We start from the raw sequence: 25,356 nt of genomic DNA, 5'->3' as shown, positions 1-25,356 counted from the left end.
CGGCGCGCGGGCTTTGCCGCGCAGCGAATCAGCGCGGGAGGCGCGCGCTCGAGGCGGCCAATCACGGGGCCGGGCCCGGAGCGGAGCGCCCTCTACCCCCGTCCCCGGGTTCGAAACTCCCGGCCGGGCGGTGCAGGGCCGCGCCTGTTCGTCGCTTCACGGCCGCCGGAGGAGGCGGCTGCCGGGCGCCGCGGGCTCCCAGCGATGCGGGTACGAACCGAACGCGCCCGCGGGCGGCCGGCAGGGGCAGCGCCGCCGCGCTTGGCCGGGCCCCCGCGCCCCATCCCGGAGCCGCGAGGCCGCCCCCAGCGCGCCGCCCCTTTCCCCGCAGAGTGACGGGCGCCGCAGCCAATCGGGGGCGGCGGCGCTGTCAACATCGCGGAGCGCGAGGCGCGGCCGCCCAATGAGCGCGCGGGGGCGGGGCTTGGCCTGAGCGGGGCGGGGCCGCGGAGCCGCTGTGGGGCGCTGGTGCAGGGACGGGGCCGTGGAGCGGCCGCGCCGAGTGCGGGGTGACCTGTGAGGGGCCGGGCACGGCGGGGCCGGGGAGGGGGTTACGGGCTGACGGGAGGCTGGGAACACGGCCGGAGGGGTCCCCGCGGGGGCTGAGCCCTCGGGGCCCGGGCGGCTGCTGAGGCCGCGGCAGCCCCGGGCTCGCTGTGCCGTCTGGGGTCCCTCAGGGGCCGTGGGGAGGTGCGGGCCTGACAGCGCTGAGGGCTCGGAAGGAGCCGGGTCTGGCTGAGGAAGCGCTGCAGAACCTCGCGGGCTGTGTCCGCGCTGGCCTTAGCATGGAAATCAGCGCCGATATTAGAGTTCAAAACACCCCGCGGCTTGTTTTTCCCAGCCGTGCCCATTCTGCAGCCGCGTGGCCGCACAAGCACCGCGCTGTGCGATCGATGGGTGACAGCGCTCCCGCAGCGCAGTTACAGCTCGCTAATATTTTTTTTTTTTAATATCGAGAGCAGACTTCTAATGAGGTTATGAAACGAGCCTGTGTCACAGCTAAGTCCCACCCATTTGCTGTGCTGCTGAGATAGGCCACCCATGGTTCCATCCTGGGCTCGGGGGTGACTGGTGCCGCCCCCGTCCCCTCTCCAGTCACTCCCCCAGCCTCAGCTTGAGCTCTCGGCTTGGCAGCCCGAAAACCTCCGGGTTCTGCGGGCTTCTGACCTCTGGAAAAAGAAGAAAGCCATGTTTTTTTTCTTCTTTTCTTTACCCCACGAAGCTGTGCCAGAGGGATGTGTGTGTCTGTGATAACTTCCTTCCAATTCTGGCATTTTCAGCCCTACCCTGAGGAGATAGTGAGTGAGTACCCAGAAAACATTTCTGCTCAAGCCAAGCAGGCTCCAGTAAAACAGCAGAAAATAGAGCAGTTGAACATTAGTTTCCTTCTGGTGAAAATATTTTATATTTCTGAAAGCATTAGAGACATGTCTCCAAAAACTTGCAAATAATGAAGACTTGAATCTGTAAAAGCCATCAGCCCACAAGCCCTGTAAAGGGGAGTTGTGCTTTGGAGGTGTTGTGCTTCTTTAAGGCAGCAGGAATTTATTCTTAGCATTATCAGACTACCAAGATGATATTTCTTAATGTCTCCTTTTGCTCTCCATCCATGGAATGATCATAAAGTTTTTCTTCAGTGTCAGAGCACAGGCTGAATTCACCAGGGTGTGCAACATGCTGAAATAAGCCCTATGTAAGAACTGGTTAATTAATTATTTCAAGGGTTTTCTTAGTGAAAGTATGCAAACTGGAAGAATATTTTAGTCTCTTTACAACCCGTCTGCTTTGAGTGCTGTAAGACTGTGGCCCAAGTATTGTGTATTTATTTATTTATGATGCTTTCAGTTAACCAGCTGCTGTTTTCAGCCAATGTGGGATTCCTGTTTGACTCCTTTTTTGTTGTTTTATTAATTGGTCAGCAATGTAGCTCAACTTTTAAGCTTTCTGATTTAATGTTGCCATAATAAGAATGAAAGAAGTGATCTGTGAAAAAAGTAAGCCAAGCATTACACACAGAAATGGCAGAATTGATTACCCCAGTCCAACTCAGTTGATCTCAGTTTTGTTATTTTCGGTGAGTGTGTTTCTTCCAGTGAAGGTTCAGCTCCCCAATCACATCTAAATACATTGACAATAGGAGATTTCACACCTTGCACATGGTCTGTGGAGCCCCAGATTTATAAAAAAGAACCAGTCAGAGCCTGAGATCACAGTTTTAGCTGGAATGTTTTGTATTCCAGCCCAGTCTGGAGGTGCTGGGAGTCCTTGGCCTTGTGGGAAGCCCTTTAAAGAAGGAGAGTGATGTTTATTCCCTCTGTTTTCAGGGTAATGTCTTACCTGGGACCAAGATATGGAAAACAGCAATGTGAATTCTGTACAAGAACCCCCTTTGTCCTTTGCAGACTCTGATGGCAGAAACACCCACAGCTCTGTCTGCAGCTTGAATTCTAACAGGTAACGTGCTGAAGGAACCACCAACAAATACTTTGATTATTTTGGTTTGCTTAGTTAGCATGCCTTCACAGTAATACTGGTATTAAGGTGACATTTTTATTTCAGCATGATGAGGGTCCTAAATTGAGTGTGTAATTCTCTTCTGGCAGTCTGGCATGTGTAGTGTATTGCTGCACACCTGACACAATAAATAATTGAGCTGTTTTCCTTGTGTTTCACTAGAAGTCCTTCATCCAATCCCAATGGAGTTTCTGGTTACTCAGGGAATGCCAGGTCCTCGTTAAAGCCTGGTTCTGTTGAGCTGCTTGCCTCCTTTATGCAAGATATCCAGAACATTGGGCATGCTAACTCAGAAATTGTGAGGAACTGTGAGGTAATTGATAGTAAATTTTATTTTTAAAAAGTGGTATTAATGTATTTGCTTTGCATTTTGGAAGACAAATTAATTATACAATTCACAGCAAGAACTGTGTTTATTCTTAATAATGGGGCAGATCCTTGTACAATAAATGAACTAATCACCTGGCTGGATTTTACTGCAGTTTTATCTTAGTGTTTTACAATAATTTGTCTTTGGTGTTTTATAAAACAACAGTATTATATTAATAATTGATATATATTATAATATAATATGGATCTGAACATTTTTTCCCAAAGTTACAATGAAGATAGGAAGTTCTTGAACTGAAAAATTTAAACCATTAAAACTGTATCACATCAAACTGGTCTGAAATGATCCTAGAAATTAGAAGGGTTTTTTTCTAAAAATGGGTCTGTTTTGCTTGACTTGTTTTTAGAATCCATTTGTAAACATGCGTTGGGGATTAGTTTGTTTCCAGATTTAAAGCAATGCAAAAATAATGATGTGGTTTCAATGAACTAATTCTCCCAAACACTTTTTGGAACGTTTTTTGTCCTTTTGTATTTTACATTTTATCATTTTTGGTTATCATAAGGAGCATCAGTTTTGCACACCATGGGCTTGTTCTTGCAGATTTTTGAGCTCTCTGGCTGGGATCCATCCAAGTGTGTGTTGACAGATGCTTAATTTGGGTTCTCTTTAACACCTCCAGGAACAGAATATTGATGTCTGTGTCCCGTGTCCTGTGCTTCAAGCACCAGGCTCCATAAACATTAACATAAAATAGTTTTTAAACATCAGATTTTGCCATGTTTCAGGAATGCTGTGCATTTGATTTTTTAAAAAATTATCTCTTAGTTTCCATGACATAATTATGCATCATGGCCTTTAGCTGGATTGCTGAGGGGAGGAGTTTCTCACTGAAGTGCATGGACAGAAGGGTGTTTAATTCTCAATTTTAGAATTGCCTACAATTAATGGAACTGGAGTCAACCTTTCCAGAATTTGACTGTTCTCTGCTGGCAGCTGTTCCTACTTTTAGTTTCCATTGATTGGCATGGTGGGGGCTGAATGTACTGTGGGGTGGGCAACCACAGTGCTCTTACTCAACTTTGTATTGTGTCAACACCCAGGGATAGCAATGCAAAGCTGTTTGTAGCCAGAGAAAAAGGTAAGGGGTGCAATATTTCTGTGCTTTAATTATTTCACTTTGTGATTTAATAGACAAGGTGGATACAGCTACTGAGACTGGTGGAAAAACAATGCCAGGAACAAATAAATGCCCAGCAAGAGCAGTTCCACCATCAAATCCAGGTAAGTGATGACTGTTCATTTAACTAGATAAAGCTGAATGATTTTTTTCTCCCTCCAATCCCATGCTCCTCCAAAACCATGCAGAGAGGCAGTTAATGGAAGTGGCTGACTGGAGTGCTGTTTAAAGGAAGCATATTTGAGACAGCCTTGATTAATTAACAAAGTAACTGTTAGGAACCATTTCAGGAGTGATTTGTGGATTATTTGTTTTCAGTTATTTTGTTTTCACAAACATTTGGTTCAGAATGCTCACCTGATAATGGGATTTTGTAGGTATGAGGTTTTTATTAACTGTTAGACTGTATAATTTCTAATTTTGAGACAATGTAGCTTTCTTTTCATCAAAATAATATTATACAACTTGCCATCCCCTCATCCAGAGAGTATAGCCCAGGAAAACCATCACTGAACACCCATTTCACCTTCAGCTGAACAGTTTCCTTTCTGAGAATGAAAAATAACCCATGTGAAGGTTCATATTTCTGCTGAACCCTATTTAGCCATTAGAAGAAAAGCAATGTATATGTATATATAACAGACAGTAAATATATAATGCTTAATATCTTCATCATTTTGGTTGCTGTTTTTCCCTTCCCTTTCCTGATGCCCTCCACACTAGTAGTAATCAGCAGTTCCTGAACTGAATTACCAAGAGGTACTGTCCTTTTATCCTATCTCCTGTTTCTCCTGCCTCACCTCCCCACCCTCCCTCCCCTTTCCATCTTGTTGTTTTCCTGTTTCCTTACCCTTGTTTTTCCTTCCTCTTACTGTAGTGGTTTGGTTCACTTGTTGCTGATCATAGTCTTTACTAATCCATTGTGTTGGCTTTGCTGGTTTTTGTCTTTTTTTAATAGGAAAGGCTACCTCTGGAAGAGCTGAGGGTGTGTGTCAGCAGGGGCTCTCTCTCTGCATGGGCTGCCACACTCAATACAAAATAACAGCTAGAAATGAGATATTTTATGATTAAATAAAATAGATGGGGCTGTTCCAAACTTACCCTGGTGTGCCAGTGACCTAGTGAAACACTGAAACACAGGCAGCTCACACATTGCAGTGAGAGTAATAAAAAGACACAATAATAATTGCAATAATAATCTGCTTTTTGTGGTGGAAAAGCAAGGTGCTGATCAGCACTGACATGACTTTGAGATAAGGTTTGTTCCATGCTGGGTTTCAAGACCAACTGTATAAAAATCTCCATCCATGTAAGAATAGGGATAAAACAACCTTGAGTTCCTTTTGGAATCAGTGGGCTCAGCCCATGGCTTATGTGATCTATACAATAAAAGATAACTGTGCCAGGGACAAGCTGCATCATCCCAAGATCAGACTTTATCAAAGAGATTTTAAAACCAAAATTACAATCCCAAAACTGTAGAAAGTACATCTTATTTTTCCCTTTTTTCTTTCATCTCTTGAAGTTATTTGTGACTATGCAAAAAGAAGTAAAAATGCAATTTAATTGGAACAGGAGCCTTTCACTTTTCCTGCACAGGGTATTAATGACAAAGATTAAATATCAGCAGTGAATCTGATCCTCTCTCCCCCACTCCAGTTCTGTTCTTTCCCTCCTGTTCTCCCTTCCCTGCCTTCCTGACAGTTGGATCACAGAATTAAAATACAAGTGGTTGCTGCAGTCATGATTGAAATCATTAGCAGAACATAAAACTTTGTAGTGGAAGGAAACTTCATCCCAAGTTATTTGTTTATTTGTTGTTTTTGGCAGGGAAAGGCTGAACTGAAATTCAGTTGTTTGTTCTATTGCAAGTCAATAAAAAATCTGAGGCTTGATCCTGAGTAGCAGTACATGCAGGTTCCTCTGAAATTAAGTCTTCTTTTTTATTTCTTACTTGAGAGAATAAATCATTTTTGTTCAATTTGTGCTCTCCAGTTGCTATTCACATGTGAGTAATGTACTGTAGTTCTGTGAAAAAACACGAGTTCCATGTTCTTAAAATTATTGCAAGTTTTTTCCTTCTTTCTTTCCTGAGGGAATTAGTTTGAAATATATTCTTGAAAACAACTCTATGCTCTGTCCTGTCATGTGCAAGAGTTGTGTGCTCCTGCAGTTCAGTAATCTCAGTTGAGCTCTGCAGAAGTGCTGGCCACAGGCACAAATGTGAAATCTCTTCACAGCCCTTGGCAAAAACATTAATTATTTCTCAGAGCTGTTTCAGTATTTCCAGAGCACAGCTGTAAAACTTAGAACTTCAAAAAATTACTTAACCTAATATACTGAAATAAGTCTTGTAGACTAAAGAGTAAGTGACCTGTTAAATCTAGTGATCCAGTTTTGGGTTTGCTTCACTCCATCAGACACCAAAACAATCAAAAGGTAGAACTTTGTCCCATGTGAACCTAACAGCAAAATATCTAAAGTGGGTTTTTAAAGTTGAGTTTTATGCAATAATCTTGCAGAGGTACATTATTCCTATTCTCATGATAGAGTAATGGTTAATACTTCCATCAAAGCATCCTTGCAGTCTTTAAAAATGTATATCCAAGTGGAAAAGTGTTTCAGACTTAAATTTAGCCTGGATAGTTTGTATTTCTTGAGCTGGTTGGTAGGTAACTGTAGTTCTGAGGGCAATTAGTGAATACATTCATGCATGTTTTTTACATGAATAAATGACTACCGAGACTCGTAATTCACTGCATGGAATTAAGGATTGTTCCCATGGACATTTTACTGTTATTTTTACTGTTTTATTTATATTTTACTGTTATGCACAGTATGTATTTATCTACTTTATGCATGAGATGTCTGCACATGAAAACCCGGAGTTATATGGAATAAATACTCTAAATAATTAGTCCCACTAATAACACAAATGGAAGATGCACCTAAACAGGAGCGTGATTTCTGACGGGAGTTTTGCCTTTCCCCGCGTAGCTGATTCAGGATGAGATAAAGGAGCTGGTGAGTTTGCAGAGCAGCACCTGGGCCGGGAGCCGGGCTGTGCCCGCCCGGCTCAGCCCCAGCTTCCCCTCGCTGCCCAGCCCCATGGGGATGTGCTCGGAGGAGCGGGGCAGCCTCGGCAGCCAGCTGAGATCCGCCGAGGGGGAGGCGCGGCAGGAATGTGCGGGCAGCGAGGCCTCCATGAACAGCGGCTACGGCTCCCTGTCCACCTCGGAGCTGAGCCCGGCCCAGCCCGGCCCCGGCGCGGGGCACACGCCCCCCGGGGCAGGCCCGCACGCTCAGAGCGAAAGGGAACTTGCAGCAAAAAAACCGCAGGAAAACCGTTCGTCAGCAAGGAGGGATAGTTTGGTTTTCCCCGCTGGGTTGGAACATAAAGGTGATGAAGATCATCAGCGTGGGAAAAAACCCAGGTAAGTGATGCACTTTACAAATATGATAATTTATTAGAGACAGCCCCCATTCAGTGAAAGCTGCTGGTCACTGAGGACATGTCTGAGTTGAATGGAACCTCTGGATGTTCTGCTGCTTGATAGATAAATATATTTATTTAGCTTGGTGTTTCTGAGTGATGCAGGTCTGCATCTCCAGTGTTTGGCTGTTGTAAATAAATTTAGGGGAAATACCTTAACATGTGTTTGTGTGTTTCTTACCACCTAGTAAATCTTTAACGTCATGGGCACAAAAGTTGAAACAAACCCAACCAAAAAGAGTAACTGCAGATGAAGTATGTGTGAACTCTATGCAAGAAAATGAGAGAGTGAGGAGATTACCACTTGAGAATGTAAGTCTCTTTTAATTTCATTATGTTTTTCTAATGCTGTTCTTGTAAGTGGTATTTTTTCAGAGTTACAGAATGTTCTCATTCAGTATATATATATATGCTGAATATACTTTCATATTTTAGGCATTTGAGTTTCCATTCACATATTTAAAGTTCATGTGGGCAAAGTTTACTTCTTGGATCGTTCCATACTTAGGCACAGAGCTATTTTGGCTTATTTTATTCATTACCTAATTTTTGTCTTAACACCTCCCTGAGTGGCACATGTTCTCTCCTTGTAGAGATAATGGCCACACTCTCAGCTGAGGCTTCAGGTCATGGTCATTTATTGTGCCTGTAATTTTTGAAGGATCTTTGATTTCAGCTGGTGATGCTTCTGGCACACAGGATTCTTTGTGTGTTAAGGCATTAACCACTTAGCTCAGGACAAAAACACAGGCACATGTCTTAGGAAATATCAGTTTAATGATGGGGCTTAGCTTAGTTCCACTTTTTGCTATGATTACCCTCAATATAAATTCTGTAGGTTTGGATCATGCTGTATAATTGTATTTAATCTCTTTCCTTAAAAAGATTAATAACATTTACATGCAATTTTAAACCTTATACCCTTGCTTTTTTTTCCCTTTGTCTTGTGATTTTCCTTCTGAATTTGTTTTTCCATTGTAATTTTAGACAAACCTTACTGATGCTGCTTTGCCACCATACACTTTTTACCTCAATCAACCCAAGGAAAGTCCAAATTCCGTAGTGTCAGAAGCTTCAGGTATAGTTAATTTCTTGTACTTAAATTCCCTTTCTTTTAAGTTCTCATTTTTAAAACTCATACTGGAATGCATCTCCAATAACTTCAGGGAGGTGAGGAGGATTGAAGCACTGACAAGCTTTGCTATAGCATTAATTCTGCTTTTTGCTCCTGTTTTCAAACTGATGGCAGCTCCTGTGTACTGCTGCTGGCAGATGTAGGACATGCAGCAGTTGGGATTTTTTTTCCAGATTTCTCAGCATTTTAAAGCTGAACTTTGTGTTTAAAACTGTTTCATAATGGAATTAATGTTAATATCATGGTAGGGTCTGAAACATTAGCATCAGTGGTGTGGTAATTACAGGAGTTCATGGTAATAGAGGCAGAATTCCTTCCAGCCAAGGGCATGATTCTATAATTGTCTAAATAGACAAGGACAGAATAATGCAGTGTGTAACCTGGTGATTCCTCAATTTTGGGGGGAGGATTGCTTTTTTTGGTTTTTTGGAAGGGCTTGGCTTTGTTTTGGGTGTGGTTGGTGGTGGGTTTGCATGGGTTTGGGGGTTGTGGTTATTGGGATTTTTTATCAAAGCCAGACAACTAATTAATGTATTTTGATCATAACAGGGTGGATTCATTTCAGTAACAAACAGGGGCACAGAGATGCAGCCCTGCAAACTGTGTATAATTATTGCTTCTTCACCAGCCCTGAGAGAGGGACACATTTAAGAGATTGGAGTGGGACTGAGGCTGTTCCTTTTGTGCCATCCCTCTTAGTCCTGGTAGTTTGTCTCTGCATGTCTCTGCAGAGTGCTGCACAAACAGGAGTTTGTAATATCAGGTGGCTGCCTGGGATTATCCCTTGGGTGGTGCCAGTTTTAAGTGCTATACTGGAATCATTAGAAATGTAAGTTCAGGGTAAATGAGGATTTGCCCCTTGAACACCAAATCTGTGTGATTTAACTGATTTATAGCTTTTGTCCCTGGTGCTGTGTGATGGGAGGCTGATTATGTTGCCTGTGCTTTGCATTGAGATTTTTTGGTCTGGTAACAAATGCTCTAATGATATCCTTAAGCACTAAATGCAAATAACTAATACACCATTTTTGTTACTGACAAAATAACATTTTACTAATGGGTTTTGGATTCCTGTTCTATAGCTGCCAGCTTGAAATCTGTAGAATTAATTTTCTTTTGGTATTTTTTCTCATCAGGACTTTCATACTGGAAATTAGATGAAAAGGAGATGTATCACACTTTACCAGAGAATTTCAGAAGTGACTTGCCTGATGTTTTCTCCAAAAGTACCACCAGTACAAAAGTACCACCAGTTCAGGTAAACTTTGTACATGTTTAAAAGTTGTTATGTAGTTGCTTTTTGTCTTTGCTGTTTGCCTGTGATGGAGAGAACTCTTTTGTTATCTCAGTCTCTCCATACCCTGGCTCTTCATTATTCCTGCACCCCACTAACCTCACTTGGAATTTACTGACCTTTTGTCATTCAAAAGAAGCTGTGTATAGGAGATGAGAAGTGACTAACTAATATGTTAAAGGTGTATGTGCCTTGATAAAAACCCTTTTTTATCTTGAATAAAGCTGTGTGTTCTGAGCTGCTTTATTAGCTAAACTCTGGAGGATTGTGTTCAGAAAAAGTAATGTAGCAATTTTGCCTGTTGAAGTTGTCTTCTGCTGATGAAGGGAAGTTGTCATCACTGAAGGAGATTTATCATAAAAGACAAAGGGAAAGCAAGCAGATGCCAGACCAGAGTTTTATGCCTTCTTCCCAGCCAAGTCACCCACCAGAGGTAACATTAATTTCTTTACATCACGGATCAGTTGAGGATGTGTTGGGCTGGTTTCACACGGCTTGGCCCCTGCTGCCACCTCCAGAGTTATGCTGGAACAGCACTTTGAGCAGCTTGGGAAAGGATCCAGCTTGGAGGAACCTCTAAGAACAGCCTGGGCAGAGAAGCACCTTTGCTGCACAACCTTGAGGATGCCGCAGGGACGGATCCGCTGCTGCTGGGGCTGCAGCTGCTGAGCTGCACCTGGAGCTGCAGTGCCAGGGTTTTCCTGCAAGAAAAGTTCGTTCCACCCATGGAACAGAACAGGCACAGGTTGTGGAAATGATTCTTTCTCATATATTTTTTTTAATAGCTCTCAGTCCTGTATATAACCCAGTAATGGTGGCTGCTGTGTGACTGTATTGTTTAGGTAATTGATGAAGTGCTTTTGTAACCCTGCAAGGTTATTGCTTCAACACACAGACATGGTAGTCTTTCAGGTTGCATAACTGAAATTTCAGAGGTTTTCTACAAAGCTACAGATCTTGGATATGTCCTTTATTAATGGGAACTTAGAAAGTCAAGTTGCAATTATTGGGAATGTGTATTGTCATTTCAGTGTTGCAGGTGCCTTCATTTTGTTTGTCACTTCCAAATGATTGTAATAATATTCAGTATAATACCTGCAGTATGTGGTATGGTTTACTGTTGCCTTGGGATAAATGTTGTTCTTGTAAATGGAGTTAAATCACAGTTTTTTTAGCATTGTAACTTATTTCCCAGATCTTGACATTGGACCCAACCCTGCATATGAAGCCAGGCCAGCAGAACCAGGGACTCTGTTTTTTCAGGACTCCTGCAGACTCTGCTCCCTTTTCTCCAGACTCTATGGCAGAGCCCGGATTTCCAAGTCATTGTGACACAGACTCTTTTTCACAGACAAGTCATTCATCTCAGTTAGATGATTCTCCAACACCCCCTGCGAGCAGCAGAGCTGTGCACTTGGACCTGTGGAGAAATCACCCATTCCAGGGTGAAAACAGGGCCAGCTCTCCCTTCCCAGTGGCTTACAGGGATGCTGACAATGATAATTCTGTCAACACTGAGGAGGAAGAAATACTGACTCTAACTCCATCTTCTGTTACTCAGTGTGCTGACAGCAGCTTGCCAGATTACAGCCTTTCAGTGGCATCTCTTGAAGATCCTGTGGTAATGTCAAAGTAAGTGATTTTTTTCTTTTTTAAAAGTCAGGAGTTTGGTACTTTCGTGAAAGGAATGAAACAACAATAGTGAGCCAAACAAAATATGTGAGTTCTCTTGGTCATGTCTCTTTATAAATAAAAATAAAAATACATCCTTCCCTCATAGGCTTTGTGAGGGAGTTCACTTAGGCAGAGAATTTCAAATTTCTGTGGAGGAGTTATTTTCCTCTTTAGAAACAAATGCGGAGAAGCACAAAATTTACTGTGTCTAGGAAAAATAAATATCTTCCATTCACTGCTGAAGCTCTGATGATTTGCACTGGACAAGCATACAGGGCATTTATTCCATGTATGAGGGCTTGTAAAAAAGTAAAGCTTTATTTTGTGTTTATTATTTGTATATAATAATAATATTTACCTCTATTAATGTGATGACAGAGCTGTCTTTGCTTTAGGTTGAATGCAAATAGAGTTTTGTAAGAGACATTTATATGCTGAGTTCATTATGTGCAAATGAATCCAGAATCCACAAATGAATCCACATGGTCACGTGGATGGCTGGAATTTTCTAAAATTCTTATATTGTAAATAGGATTAGGCAGAACCTGAGGGAAAAACACGCTCGGCACATCGCTGACCTCCGAGCTTACTATGACTCTGAGATCCAGAGCCTGAAACAGCAGCTGGAGTGCAGCCAGAGAACTGCTGCATCTGAGGAGCTGAAGAAAATCAATCAAAGCCTTGCTGACAGGTACTGTTTGTCCTTCTTGTCTTTCTCTTTACATGGTGCTCTGTATATTTTAAAGACTGATTATCCTTGTTGGGAATATCTTGGATAGTTTATGTCCCTCTTCAGTTCTGAAGATTTCATGCATCTGTGATACTAATATTTCCCTGTTAAATATAAATTTTGCATTATTTAATGTAGTTGCTAAGTTGTGGCTGCCCCACCCCTGGTTAAGGGGTTGGACAGGGCCCTGAGCTGCCTCATCTTGTGAAGATGTCCCTGCTCTTGGCAGAGGGCTTGGAACTGGATGAACTTTAAGGTCCCTTCCAACTCGAGCTATTCCATGTTTCTGTGAGGATCAGCTCACTGTTGTTAGACAGTAAATGTGGTGTTTGGACCACAGTTCTTGTTTGACCTCTTTTTTTCTGGAGCCAGCGCAAGCTTTCCTCAGGACTGGCTGGCAGGCAGAGGTGCTCTGAGCAATTTGTAATGGAATGATTTGTGTTGGGAAGATTCTGCTTTCCTGTCATGCTGGTGAACATCATCCTCCTGTACCTTCCATGTCACAACCACAGGTGACACAGGGACCAGTCCTGAGTTCATTGGTGCCTTTACCCTGGAGTCTGTGTGCCCCAGCTGTGCACTCCATTACTTACAGCTTCAGTGTTTGCTGTACAGAGAATATTGATGTGATTTCTGTAGAATTACTGCCAGTTAAAACACATATTGCAAATTTAGACAGCTGAAATACTGCACCAAATTTGTGTGTTCCCAGTTTCCTTCTCATCCCAGGCCACCTCAGCCCTTCTGAGCAGAGACACTGCTGGGGCTGAAAAATGTGAGAGGAGATCACAGGCAGGGCACCAAAATTGGTGGGGATGCTTAAGGAAGGAAAAAAGGCTATTAAATGTAGGTTTATTGTTTGAAATTTTCAAGAGATTGGTGTAATCTCTTTGTTCTAAGTAGGTGTGACCAGTTAGATTCAGCTCTGAATGAAGCAAGTGCTCACATAAAAGCCCTTGAAAATAAGAATAATCAGCTAGAAAAGCAAGTGGTAAGTATATGTTCTTAAATCAAGTTGCTTTTTAAGTAAAAGGGTAAAACAATTAACTTTTACATTAATAAGCTGGTCAGTGTTTCCATACTTATCTGTTTTTATTCTTAACATTTCCCTTAATAAATAACATCAGCCCACATGTTGCACAGTGATTTTCCTACCTGACTTTCTAGGATTCCTTACTTGAGCCATTATCACTGTTGCTCATGAACTTTTTTCCAGGTTAGCAGGGATCATATGAAATCTAAGAACGAAAAACTGTGATGTCTTTATCACATTCCTCTTTAAATTTTATTTATTTATTTTGTTTTAATTACTTTCTTATTAGATTGTGATTAAAAAAAAAATCTCACTTATGCTGGGGCAAAAATACTGTCTTTAGGTATATTTGCAGTTTTTCTAGCTAGACCAGACCTGTTTGCTTGTACATAAATTAATGCATAGCTGCATTAATTATTAGTGAAATTAATTAATTATTAGTAAATTAATTATTATTAGTAAAAAACCAGGACACTTTGTCATGACAGTTGAACTTTGTCATCAGAGTTAGACACCTGCAGAGACTTAATTCCACCTTCTTTAGTCATTTCTCTGTGCTGGGAAGTAAATCAATCAGATGGATTGGAGGCCTCACCTCTAGATATTTAAAATCCTGTAAAATAAATACATTTTGGGTGGGTTTAATCTTCATTTTCATTCTTCCCAAGTCAAAGAAATAAACAGAAATCTTGTTTAGTTCACGTACATGTGTACCCTTGTTTTCTGTGCGGGCGATTTTAACGTGATTCTTTGAAATAAAAATAATCTTAGAAATAAATAATCTGCCAGGGAATAAGAATGCCTCAGACAGTCTGAAGGATGATTTCTGTCCTGCAGGCAGAGTGGAGGGAGCGTTTCTGTGCCGTCAGTGACAATTCCAAAGGCCTGCAGGAGCGGCTCGAGGAGATGCGCGCGAGCCACAAGGAGAAGGACAACACCATCAGCCGCCTGCAGTCCAGGCTCAGGGAGCTCGAGGAGGCTTTTGACAAGGCTTACAAGTTATCTGACAATAAAAACACAAGGCTCCAGGAAGAAAACAAAATGTTTCAAAATGTGAGTAAGAAAATGGATGATGGTGTTGGCAGGGGGACGACAGCAAGTCCCAGGTGTGAAAAATATTCTGAGTTTACAACTGGGAAGTCTTAAGGCACAAGAAGAAGACAGAAATTCCTCAGCTGGCTCCTTGCTAGGCTGGGTGTTGGAGTGAAATGTGGACCTAAAAGATATTTTAAAAAAATTATTTAAGGCACCAAGTGTATACTTGATGAGGTAACCCTTGCAGTATTCTGTCTCTAGAATTTTATTACTCTAAGTTGAAGATGTTACATGAAATTATTTTAGAAAGTAATTTTTCATCTCTTAAGCTTGTTGGAGATGGACTAAACTTTTCATACCTCATCCCAACTTGCTAAAAACGTTCATTGTGTATGATTTTTAGACTGAATCTAAGGAATTGCTCCTCTGATTCTTTAGGAAGAGCTTTATGGAATGTTTAAATGGACTGGCAGAATGGGTATTAGCTGGAATCAAGTATTATCATGCTCATTCTTTTTTACAATTGAAATTTCAAAAGACCAATTCACTTTTAAAGTCTCTGAGGAATCTTACTGGTTCATTCATTCAGTTTCTTTAGAGACAAATAATGTGAACATGAGAAATACATTCTATAAGTAGCTCTGTCTCCTCTTGTCCTGTCTATAACTTTTTGTTCCAATTGGAAGATAAGAAGAACTTAACAAATACTATTAAAGTACATTTTGTATCCCCTGTAGTGCTTCTGCATGTGTTAGCCAAGCTGTTGAGATGATTTTACAGCAGCCAACAAAGCTGTTAATTGACTGTGGTCTCACTGTGGGTTGGTGTTCTTTTGTTTTGTTTTAGCTTTTAGGAGAATACGAATCCCTTGGAAAAGAACATGAAAGAGTAAAGGTAGGCACACAGTGGGTAATTAAAACCCAAACATGCAAACTTTGTGATAATATTCCATGGAATTAGCTGAATTAACTTAAATGTTTTGAAAAAGCTCAAACAGAAAGATCCATATTTATCTTTACTGATAACTTTCTTCTTCAGAGTCCTGGAGGGAAGGGGAAGGAAACTGGAATCTGTTATTTTCCAGTCATAGGCAGCAAAAATACTGCAAAGTCAAAGCTGAAGAAATTTAATGGACCCTTTGAACTAGGAAGGTGTAATTGATGTGTTGTTTTCAAGACTGATGTGGAGTTACTTGGGTTTTATTTAATGCACTTCTGTAGTTTCTGGGCTTTTTACATTTTTCTTTGTGTCCTCGTAGGATACATTAAATACAACTGAAAACAAATTGCTTGATGCAAACACAGAGATTTCTGATTTGAAAAGGTAACTGTGAAACTTATTATTGTTTGAACAATATGAAATACAAACTGTGGGCTAAATGTCTACTCCCAGAGTGTGAGGGCTGTAGATCTTTCTTTCAAGTTTAATCACATTTTATGAAGCATTTCATGTTGCTTCATGCTACTGGTACAAACTAAAAATCTCATTAATTTAGGATATGCATTTTTTCTACTTCCTCTGCTTCCTCAGCAGCGTTGCCTGGTGCTGTCTTTCTGGCCAGATTACCTGATTTATTTAACTTCAAATTCAAATACATATTTATATCCATATTTAGATAGAGATGCATAGACAGAAATACAGCAGTTGCTCTTGTTCTCCTGCTTCATCCGGAAAATCTGAATAAAAATGAGCAAAACCCTTAAGAAATATGATGTTTCTTTTATGCCATTTAAATCATCTCCTATTGCATCTTTTTAAGGACAATTTTAAAACTCGAAGCTCAGCTCAAGCAGGTGGAACATGAAAATGCACTGAAGCTTCGCCATATAAGTGAAAATCGTTTAAGAACCTCTTGTGCCAAGTAAGTGAACATTCAAACATGAAAACAATGTGTTTTAGAATAACTTTTAGCATGTTTTGGCTAAAAATGGATCAAGATGAGGTCAGTCCATGGGCTGAACTGGATTAAACACATGTGATGTAATCCAGAGATTGGATGTGCCAAGAAATTATTAAACCCAACTGAATACTCTGGCTGATGCATCTCTGACTTGGCCAGCTGTCCCTGCTCTTCCCAAATGAGTGTTTGCTGGTCTCAGCTGCTCAGCTGAACTCCCATACTCCACAAAGATCTTGGGAACACCATCTGATAGTCCAGTTAGATGTCGGAGGTTTTCCTTGTGTGCCATTGGTTTGAAAGGCTGAGTCCTGCTCAGCGTGGTTCTAAATATCATTTGTGCAGGTAACCTGAGAGTAGAGGGGAAGTTCAGTTAGAATGGACACTCTGCTTTGAATTGGGATTTATGTGAGGGAAATTCGAGTTGATCTGTGCACTGCTTTTGTTTGTTTGAGGGTTTTTTATCACGTTTTAAAGGCCTCAAAAGCTTTGTCCCCTCTGGTTTTTGTTACTCAGTCATGGCCTGTTCAGTGTCTCTCCCATTTCAGCACTGATGCTGTGGAGCCAAAATGATAATTAATGTGGTTTGGGGATGTCCAGTTGGATGCATTGAACAGGAGTATCTTGGGGAGATTTGAATTTTGATGATGACAAAGACAGAAATAATTTACGTATTAATATATTAAAGGGACAGATTTCTGTTTAGAGCTCTTTTTAACATTGATGAGCCAGACCTCTCAACAATGAACAGAAAAAAGGAAGGCCTGGACATGGCACACCATGTTCATCAGGGAGGGGGAGGTAAGAGCCAGTATGGATTTAGAAGTTAATCTGTCCCTAACTGATCCCAGAGGCTCAAGGAAAGCCTCATTCCAATTGAATGCCCAGCAGGATGGATTTACAGAATAGTGCCTGTAGTTCATAGCTTGGGTAAACAAGTCCCTTTTTTCCTAATTATCTGCTTTCCTGTGTACAGAAATGACATTTTTCTTTCGATATCTCAAGATAATGATCTACTAATTGATGCTTATTACTTGATATTTGTCACTCTTAGGCTATCAACGCTGGCTTTTTCTTGGTTTTTTTTCCTTTTTCTTTTTTTATTTTTCTAATAATTGTTGTCCAAAGGAAAGCTGGGATCAGATGCTCTGAACTACTGCAGTAATCTCCACCAAATGTTTTCATTTAATTAGTTGAGATCTACTTGCAACCCAAACCTGGGTCTGAGTAAGCAGCATTAAATTACAGGAAGATCTTTGTGGAGCTCTGCATTCTGAGCATATTGTGTAATTCCAACTGAAACCTCAACATATGGCTTTTTTCCCCCCCCAAATATTCTATTTTTACCTTACAAGCATGTTTTAAAAAGCAGATACTTTTCCCACAGTATTTACAAGTTTATTGCATATTTGTTTCTGTTTACTGAAATAAATCACAGGTCTTTCTTAAAAAAACAAAACAGAAACAAACATAAACCCCCCTCCCAAACTGCAAAGCCTTTAATAATTTGGAAGCTTTTTATTCCCACAGCAAGTTGGGAACTCCTGATGTCAGCAGGCGAAAATGGTTGATACCAGGAGCTGAATATTCCATCTTCACTGGGCAGCCTTTGGAGGGCCAGGAAAGCCCCAAAGACAACAGGCTGGAAGAAACCTATATTCCTTCTAGGTGAGCTGGTTTCTGAAACCTGAACTAAACTAAAATCTGAACTAAATTTCTCCATGTTTTTGTTTATTCTGTTCATGTTTGGGTATATGAAATGAAATAAAATAAAATAAAAAACTTGATTTTTTTTTTTCCCTCCACCACCTCACACTCTTTAAGGCACCATTCTCCTCCTGAGAAAGACTCCTCACAGGAAGACTCTTCAGCCAACACAATAGAAAAGAAAGAAAATGAGATGTCAGAAGCACCAATTATAAAAGCCTTTAAAGAACTTGAAGAAGGAAAAATTCTTAAAGATTGGGGTACACAGACAGAAAAAGAAGATGCACCAGCCAGTAACTCTTATTTTTATATTCCTGAATGTGTCTTTACTGGCTTTTCTCTGTTTGCATGTCTTTTGGCTTTGGTGTTCTCAGCATTCAAGTCCACCAGGCTTCAGTGGTGGGATAAAAACAGTTTTGGCATGCAAACTTGTGGGGTTCTAAGAAAATTCAAAGTTAGCTATCTTAGTGATTTGTTTAGAATAGGGGGAATGCAGAGGTTGTTGTTAGGTCTCAGGCTGAAAACTAGTTAATGTCCCCTTTTCTAAGAATATCTCAGTATTTATAAACAGTTAATGGAGTCCTAGCAAAGCTCTGGCTGCTGTACATCCATTTCAGTTTCCATGGTGTTGTATGGGAATGGAATTGAGGAAGTGGGACTGCCCTGAGCTATTGGAACAATGCTGATCCAGAGAAAATGCTGAGTCTTTCTTAAAATCTTGTATTCTGGGCCTCAGGCAAGTCCTTCAGCCTTTCCCAAAATATGCTTTTGTCCTGATTTCCACTGTTTCTCTAGCAAACAGTGTTACTCAGCATAATTTCTCCCTCACACACTGCAAAGATCCTTTTTCATGAGTTAAACTGTTCTGTGAGTAGGAAGAGAGACTTGAGCAGAACAGCACAAATAGCACTTATGTGAGGGAGAAAAAGCTCAGTTCAGGGGGATATTTGTGAATTCTTGTGTTGAAAAAGATTGATTAATATAAGAACTTTTTTTTCTTTTAATCAGAGCCATCAACTCGCCGTCAGACTGTTGGGTTTGTTGAACCTTCTGTGGTTGCAAACAGATCTCCAGAGAAAGGGAGAGACCAGCACAGACCCAAACGCTTCAGCTCCCCCTCTGGCCAGAGGTCATCGTCCCTTCCTCCTGCAAACAGGAAATCCAGCACTCCCAGTCAGTGCTTCTCTCAGCTTTGCTTTGTGCCACTCAAAAAGCAGGATCAAATCATGAAAGGCTGCTCTAGAAGATGGAAAAATGGGGGCAGGGTTTTTGCATTGTTCTGGCAGTCTGAAAAAAGTCTTGTCTTTTTAATCACAGAATACGTGAGAGTTCCAAGTTTGTTTTCATTTTTGCATGTTGTGATGCACTTCTCATCTAATTTAGATAAACATGCAGACAGCTTTGAAGAGCATTCTTTTAAGCTGTAAGCACATGAGTGGGAGGTACTGCACTGGGGAGTTTGAGGTAGATAAACATACTTTGTCTTTTGCAGCAAGAAGAGAGATAATGTTGGCACCAGTGTCTGTGACATACAGCCCAAAACGATCTCCAAAGGAAAACCTCTCTCCTGGATTTAGCCATTTGCTCAGCAGAAATGAAAACACAGTGACAAGGTATGAGACTGGTGAATACAGCTGTGTTCTGATCATTTTTAGAGCAGCAGGATGTTTATCCAGGCTGAATGCTGCTGTTTCTTGTTCATTAAATGTCCTCAGAAATGAATTGTGAAGATTTCTGAATTTAAGGTTAAGTTGTGTTTTAAAATCTGGCCAGGAATATCTGGAATGATTGAACAGGATTTAGAAGACTTACAGTCTTCTCCTAAAAATAAATTGTTTATTCAACCAAAAGGTGAAAAAGTAGAAAACAATGTATTGCTTGATACATGACTTCTAACAAGTAATTGCTGTGTGTTTCCTGCTGTGTAGATTTGATATACTTCTGGATGACCTGGAAACTGGTGCTACTTCTACTTTACAGCACAATAATCCAAGGAAAAGGCTCCAGTTTCACTCACTAGATGATGTAGAAGGTAATCTGTCAAAGTGGAGGGAAACTGTTCTTTATTTTTGTACCACAATTCTTTCCACAGTGGTAGAGCTGCTTAACTAGAAAGCTTACTCTTTACTTTCTGAAGTCCAGCTTTTAAAAATCCTCTAAATCTTGCCTTATTCCTGTAGACAGAGAAATCTTGTTCCTACAGTATTTTATGTATATGTCTGTGTGCACAAACAGAGTGGAACAAGAAAAATAATTAAATTGAGAAAGGAGGACAGTACATTTCCCTGTGCTTAACTCGGTTATCCAATGCATATCTTAGTGGGGTCTGTATTAAGATGTACACACTGAGTCATACTAATAAAATCCTATTACTAAACACTGCATTATGGACAGCAAAGAGTAACTAATAAAACCAGTTGTTTCACATTTTTTGAAATGATTGATCTTTTCTCCCTTCTGTAGTTTTTGTCACAGTGTTCTCCTTTTTGGTTTTACCCATGCTCTTATTTAGACTGGTGTTTGCATGACAGCAGTCAGCTTGGTGATATTTAGAAATGTACCAGTAAAAGTAATTCCTAATTAGTACAACACAGGAATCTGGTTGTTAACCAAAAAATATGCTGTGTTTCAAAGATCCCTTGAAAGATGACCCATAGAAATGTTTTGCATTCCTTTGGGAAGCTGTTCAAGGCAAGGACTGAGGCTTTGCTCATCCCTCTCCTGGGTTCATGCACTGCCAAAACCACACTCCTTGTGCTGCCATTAGTTTCTTTTTCTGTCCTGTGTAACAATTTCCCAGATAATTACAGAACAAATAAAAAGACTCCTGTTCTGTTGGTAGGAAGGCAGCATTCAGGTGCCATACCCAGCTCCTGTACTGAATCTGTCAGTAATGGAATGAAGAAAACAGCAGCTTGGGAGGAGAGGAGCCAGAGACACGAGGCAGTGCAGTCACCTTGTGAGGAAGACTTCAAGTACACAGCAAGGATTCCAACTCTGGCTGAAACAGAGAGGCTTTTTGATGAGCTGACTCACGAAAAGCAACAGGCAAAGATTATTTTTGTTTTCAAGTTGTGAAAAATAGTAATTGTTCTATGAGAGGTGAGGGATGGAGCCATTTATCCATGGAATGCGTGGCTGAGATTCATCCACAGCTTCAGTGTCACTTCAGGAATGTGCCATTATCCTTCCCTGCTCTACTTGCAGTGCTTCCCTGTCCCTAAATTCATTAAAGGAGAGTCACTGTAGCAAACACAGTGTGGGTGGGGGTTGGCACAGTATTATGGTGTTAAAGAACAAAACTCTCCATTAGCTGTAATCCATACACCTCACCTCTCCTGTAAGAGGAGTTAGGAAGGCTCATATTGGCTCTTGAAACTAATTTACAGCTGAAGTGTTTTCTGTTATTAGATTGAGGCTGCACTGAGCCGAATCCCTTGTTCTGGTGGAAGAATGACCTTGCAAGCAAGACTAAATCAGGTGAAAAAGCTTCTCTCTATTACTGTTCTCTCCTGTTCTTCCACAATTGAGAATACATAATGTAGAGGAAAGATCCTCTAGGTAGTGAGTGTGATTACTGTGGGAATTTTTATATTGGTTTTTATGTTAGGGTTTTTATATTGTTTAAAATCTTCTATTTTTTGTACATGGGATGCATTTTGCCAAATTACTGCAAGAATAGTCTGTTCTTGTGCTAAAACTGAGAGGGAGATAAAGGCAGTGCATTAACAAAATGCAGAGACACTGAAATAGATCCCTGAAGCTGCAGAGAGGATGTTGGGCTGTAGGAGAAATTGAAAAGTTAGTTTTAGTTTGGTTGGGTATTGTCTCCTTGAAAGTACAAAGTAAGAAGTTTAAATTACTGGTTTAGGTGGAATACAGGGAAGTGCTTTCTATGGAAAACTCTGCAGACTCTTTTAATAAAAACAAGTCTCAAAGTTGTCTTTTAGAGGTCCCTGCAAAGCTTTCAGCTTCAGCATTTCTGAATTGTAATCTCAGGGTGTGTTATCAATTTATCAATTTGAAATTAAAAGTGCATTCCAGTTTATCACTACAGTGATCAACTGTTCTTAAATATGCCTAATATTCCTAAATATGCCTAATATTCCTAACTGTCAGCCTGTCCTAATTCTTGTCAGGTTTCTCTCATGGAGTTTTGTAAGTCACATGTTAAAAAAGCCAAAAAATACATAAAATTAACATAAGTTATTGGCTGGTTTTTGGGTGACAACAATGCACCTAAGGCCTCAAAAAGGATACCAGGGATATAGGAATGATAGCAGTTTCCTAATTTTAGAAGGATCATTGGATTTCATGATATATTATTAATGCTTTTTGTTCTTTCTTTTAACTCCTCCTTTTAGGAAGCCCTGGAAGATCGTTTGGAAAGAATTAACAGAGATTTGGGGTTGATACGAATGACTCTGAAAAGATTTCATGTTTTGAGAACCTCTGCAAATCTTTGACAGTTCTCTCTCGACTGCAAATACACCTTTTTTTTTTTTTTGCACTAATATATAACAATGCACTCAGTAAATGCAAATTGTTTTGTATTTTTATAAACCCTGAAAAGTAGTTTTGCAACCATGTTACCCTTTACAAACAGCAATATTTTGTACTTCAAACAGCCACCTCTATTTTAAATGTATTTTGTTACACCTGAGAAATCAATGTTTATCCTGTATTGTAATATTTTTAGAAATATCAATTATTTTTAAATAGTGATATTCAATTTATAATAAGAAACTAAAAGGCAGCTTGTTTTCAGAAAAAAATGGTAGTGTTACCCTTTTGCACTTGGTTTTCCTCCACCATTTTATAAATATTTATGGTGTGATGTAAATATTAGCCAAGAGGAGATTTTTGGACTTTAATACAAAAAGCAACACGAGTTACCTGTGTTAAAGAGAGCCACTGTTCTGTGGTAAATCCTTTTAATTCAAACCTTTATCATGGATGTTTCTCCTTGGGACAGAACTGTGAGCAATACTTGCACTGTGGCTGGCTGGGGCAGGAAAATCCTTCTGTGATGGATGTGGTGTCCCCCAGCAGTCACAGCCAGGGGTGTTTGATACTGTGAGTACCTCCTGCCTCCCAGTGAACAACTCAGCTCCAGGACTGGAACCCTTTACCTGAACTTACTGGTTCCGTGTGCCAGGCTGGGTTTTGTGCCAGTGTTCTGCTCGTGTGCATTTCATGTATTTGTGAACATAAATTAATTTTTCTTGGTGAAAAAAAAAAAAATACATATTTGCCAGTTGATATATTGTTGCATTACTGTCCAACATTGATATTTTGGTTTGTATTTTAATATTAAATAAATGTTTAATTAGATTCTTTCCTCCTGCCCAAGTACAGTAATAGGCTCTGGGATATTACAGCAGAGATAATGTAGGTTTTAATCATATTGTGTGTTTCAAATTCTGTCCTTGTTCAAGATGTTTAGCCACCAATGATGTGATTACAGGGCCAGAATAGCTGTCATAAAGGAAGCTTGAGAAGGTCTGATTCTAAAATTAGAGTGCTGTGGTTCAAGATATTTGATGAAGAATTGTCCAACCCATGCATGGTCTTTTCAAAAATTCTGTAGTTTTTGCAACCCCTTCTACCCTGTGGGCACTTCCAGTGCAAGATCAGAGCTGGGGAGAAGTCAAGGATGGGAGTTTCTTGTTTTCTCCTTTGCTCCAAAATGCAGAAATTTGGGTCTGAATGCTTGGAGAGGACCTGCTCCAATGTATTTCCAGTCTCCACAAAGAGATGTACAATTCTGGTGGCATTCCATGTTCTCACTGGTAATTTTTACTTAGAAGAGGTGGAGGGGGGGGGAAATAATTTTTACTTCCCTGTATAACTCTATTCAGCTGCAGTTTTCCCACTATTCTGTTATTAACAGGTAAATTTTAAAGCATTCTTCAGAAATATCAGTCAGCCAGCAGGATTTTTCCAAGGAATCCATCATGGGAAAAATTCATGAGTCCAGTAATGGTCTTGTTTTCTTTCATCAGTGCTACAGCAAAACCAAAGAATTTTCCTGACAGACATTAGAGGCAAGAAGGTAAATCAGCTCAGCTCTTTCACTGCCTCTCCTTGTAACCTCCCTTCATCTCCACTTCATTCTCTCCAGCACTATTCATATTCATGGACTCTTTTTTATTACATCCAGAAAACTGAATTGTGAGTCAGAATTTATTTTTTAATCAAAAGTCTTCCTCCATCTGCTGGAGCTCTTTAGGCTATTTCTGCTCTATTATAACCCTGAAAGGGGGGAAAAAAGTGTTGCTTTGAGTAAACTTCTAGGCCAACCTTGTCCAATATCTGTGACCTGTTCAGTGTGGTGCCTTTGGCCTGATTCATCAGCGGGGCAGAGGCTCTGCAGTTCCAGATTAAAGCAGTGGGAGGCCTGAATGCTCAGTGCTCCTGAAAATCAGACCCGAAGCACCAAAAACTGGGACACGGGGAGTGTTCACTGCCTGCTGCCCTGCCCTTTGCTGGACATTGTCCTTTTGTTTTTAATCCCCTTGCGACTTCCTCTTAACACCAGAAAATTGCCTTGTTCTTTCTTTGAGGACACATAAGGATTTCCAGATAACCAGAGAGGCTTTTGCTTCCTCTGTGGAGGACTTTAGTCATCTTCCTCTTGTGTTTTCACCTGACACCTCCCAGCTATGTTGGTGTTTATCGCCTTTCCAGATCTGCAAGGTCCTGCCTGGAGCCCCAGGCTCTCCTCTGCCCCAGTCTGCCCTTGCAAGACACTCCCAAGCATGGTTTTCTCTATGATAATAAACATTTCAGCTCCTCCAGCTCTGAGATTTAAACTTTGGAAAATAAAATTTCTTTGTTCACATCTCTAGAAAGCAAATTTAAAAAGTTGTAGCTTTGATAGGTGTAGGCATAATCTACAAAGCTGAAACGTGGACTACAATTTAGGGTGGCAAGGCAGGGAGCAGTTAAAAACAAACTGCGAGCACTTTGCAGAGAGGGAAGAAGCGCTGGGATGATGCACCCTGAATGAAAAACAACCGCAGGAAATGAACAAGAGTTTAAAAGGCCGCGGTAAATTTCATCGCACGGCCTTTTCCTGAGGTATCTGCATGAAACGATCGCCGAACTTTTTGCGATTTTTATTTCCCCCCACTGAGCTTTTCAGAGAGTAAAGCTCAAGGAGGCACCAGCGCTGCTCCGGGGGCAGCTGAGGGCACAGCGCGGGCTGGGCTCGGGGAGCGCCGACACCCTCACTGCGGGCACCGCTGCCGGCAGCGAGCGGCCGAACGAGGACGGCGGTGCCAGCCCGGGGATCCCCGCTCCGTCCGCCCGCTCTTTCCCCGCTCTTTTC

The 25,356-nt window shown here is 40.9% G+C and overlaps 1 protein-coding gene across 8 annotated transcripts; it reads left to right on the top strand.

Annotated features, from left to right (window-relative positions):
• The first annotated feature begins 55 nt into the window (after window positions 1-55).
• On the top strand, window positions 56-23,357 carry MPHOSPH9 (M-phase phosphoprotein 9). 8 transcript variants are annotated; one of them, XM_064392098.1, is made up of 25 exons: window positions 470-516; window positions 1,223-1,302; window positions 2,325-2,454; window positions 2,677-2,827; window positions 4,040-4,129; window positions 7,023-7,459; window positions 7,707-7,830; window positions 8,506-8,596; window positions 9,790-9,911; window positions 10,255-10,380; window positions 11,143-11,579; window positions 12,154-12,312; window positions 13,255-13,342; window positions 14,222-14,437; window positions 15,266-15,313; window positions 15,678-15,742; window positions 16,179-16,280; window positions 17,847-17,984; window positions 18,141-18,316; window positions 19,032-19,196; window positions 19,516-19,636; window positions 19,952-20,055; window positions 20,866-21,071; window positions 21,435-21,503; window positions 22,388-23,357. In XM_064392098.1, exons 3-25 carry the CDS (start codon window positions 2,351-2,353, stop codon window positions 22,487-22,489), a joined length of 3,441 nt encoding a protein of 1,146 aa, XP_064248168.1. In that variant the 5' UTR covers window positions 470-516; window positions 1,223-1,302; window positions 2,325-2,350; the 3' UTR covers window positions 22,490-23,357. The 8 variants fall into 8 exon arrangements, with proteins under 8 accessions (XP_064248167.1, XP_064248165.1, XP_064248170.1 ...); XM_064392097.1 differs by lacking the exons at window positions 470-516; window positions 1,223-1,302 and adding an exon at window positions 56-210; XM_064392095.1 differs by lacking the exon at window positions 1,223-1,302 and having other exon boundaries at window positions 404-516.
• Window positions 23,358-25,356: the final 1,999 nt, after the last annotated feature.

Source organism: Passer domesticus, chromosome 17 (genome assembly GCF_036417665.1).
Source record: "Passer domesticus isolate bPasDom1 chromosome 17, bPasDom1.hap1, whole genome shotgun sequence".
NCBI lineage: Eukaryota > Metazoa > Chordata > Aves > Passeriformes > Passeridae > Passer > Passer domesticus.
This window is presented reverse-complemented; position numbering and strand designations above follow the sequence as displayed.

What these genes read in the sequence shown, in the direction of transcription:
- MPHOSPH9 (XM_064392097.1), top strand. Translation starts at nt 2,351, where the DNA reads ATGGAAAACAGCAATGTGAATTCTGTACAAGAACCCCCTTTGTCCTTT. An exon ending in CAGCGTGGGAAAAAACCCAG is followed by an intron (nt 7,460 to 7,706) that starts GTAAGTGATGCA and finishes CTTACCACCTAG; the next exon opens with TAAATCTTTAACGTCATGGG. An exon ending in TTAAGAACCTCTTGTGCCAA is followed by an intron (nt 16,281 to 17,846) that starts GTAAGTGAACAT and finishes TTATTCCCACAG; the next exon opens with CAAGTTGGGAACTCCTGATG.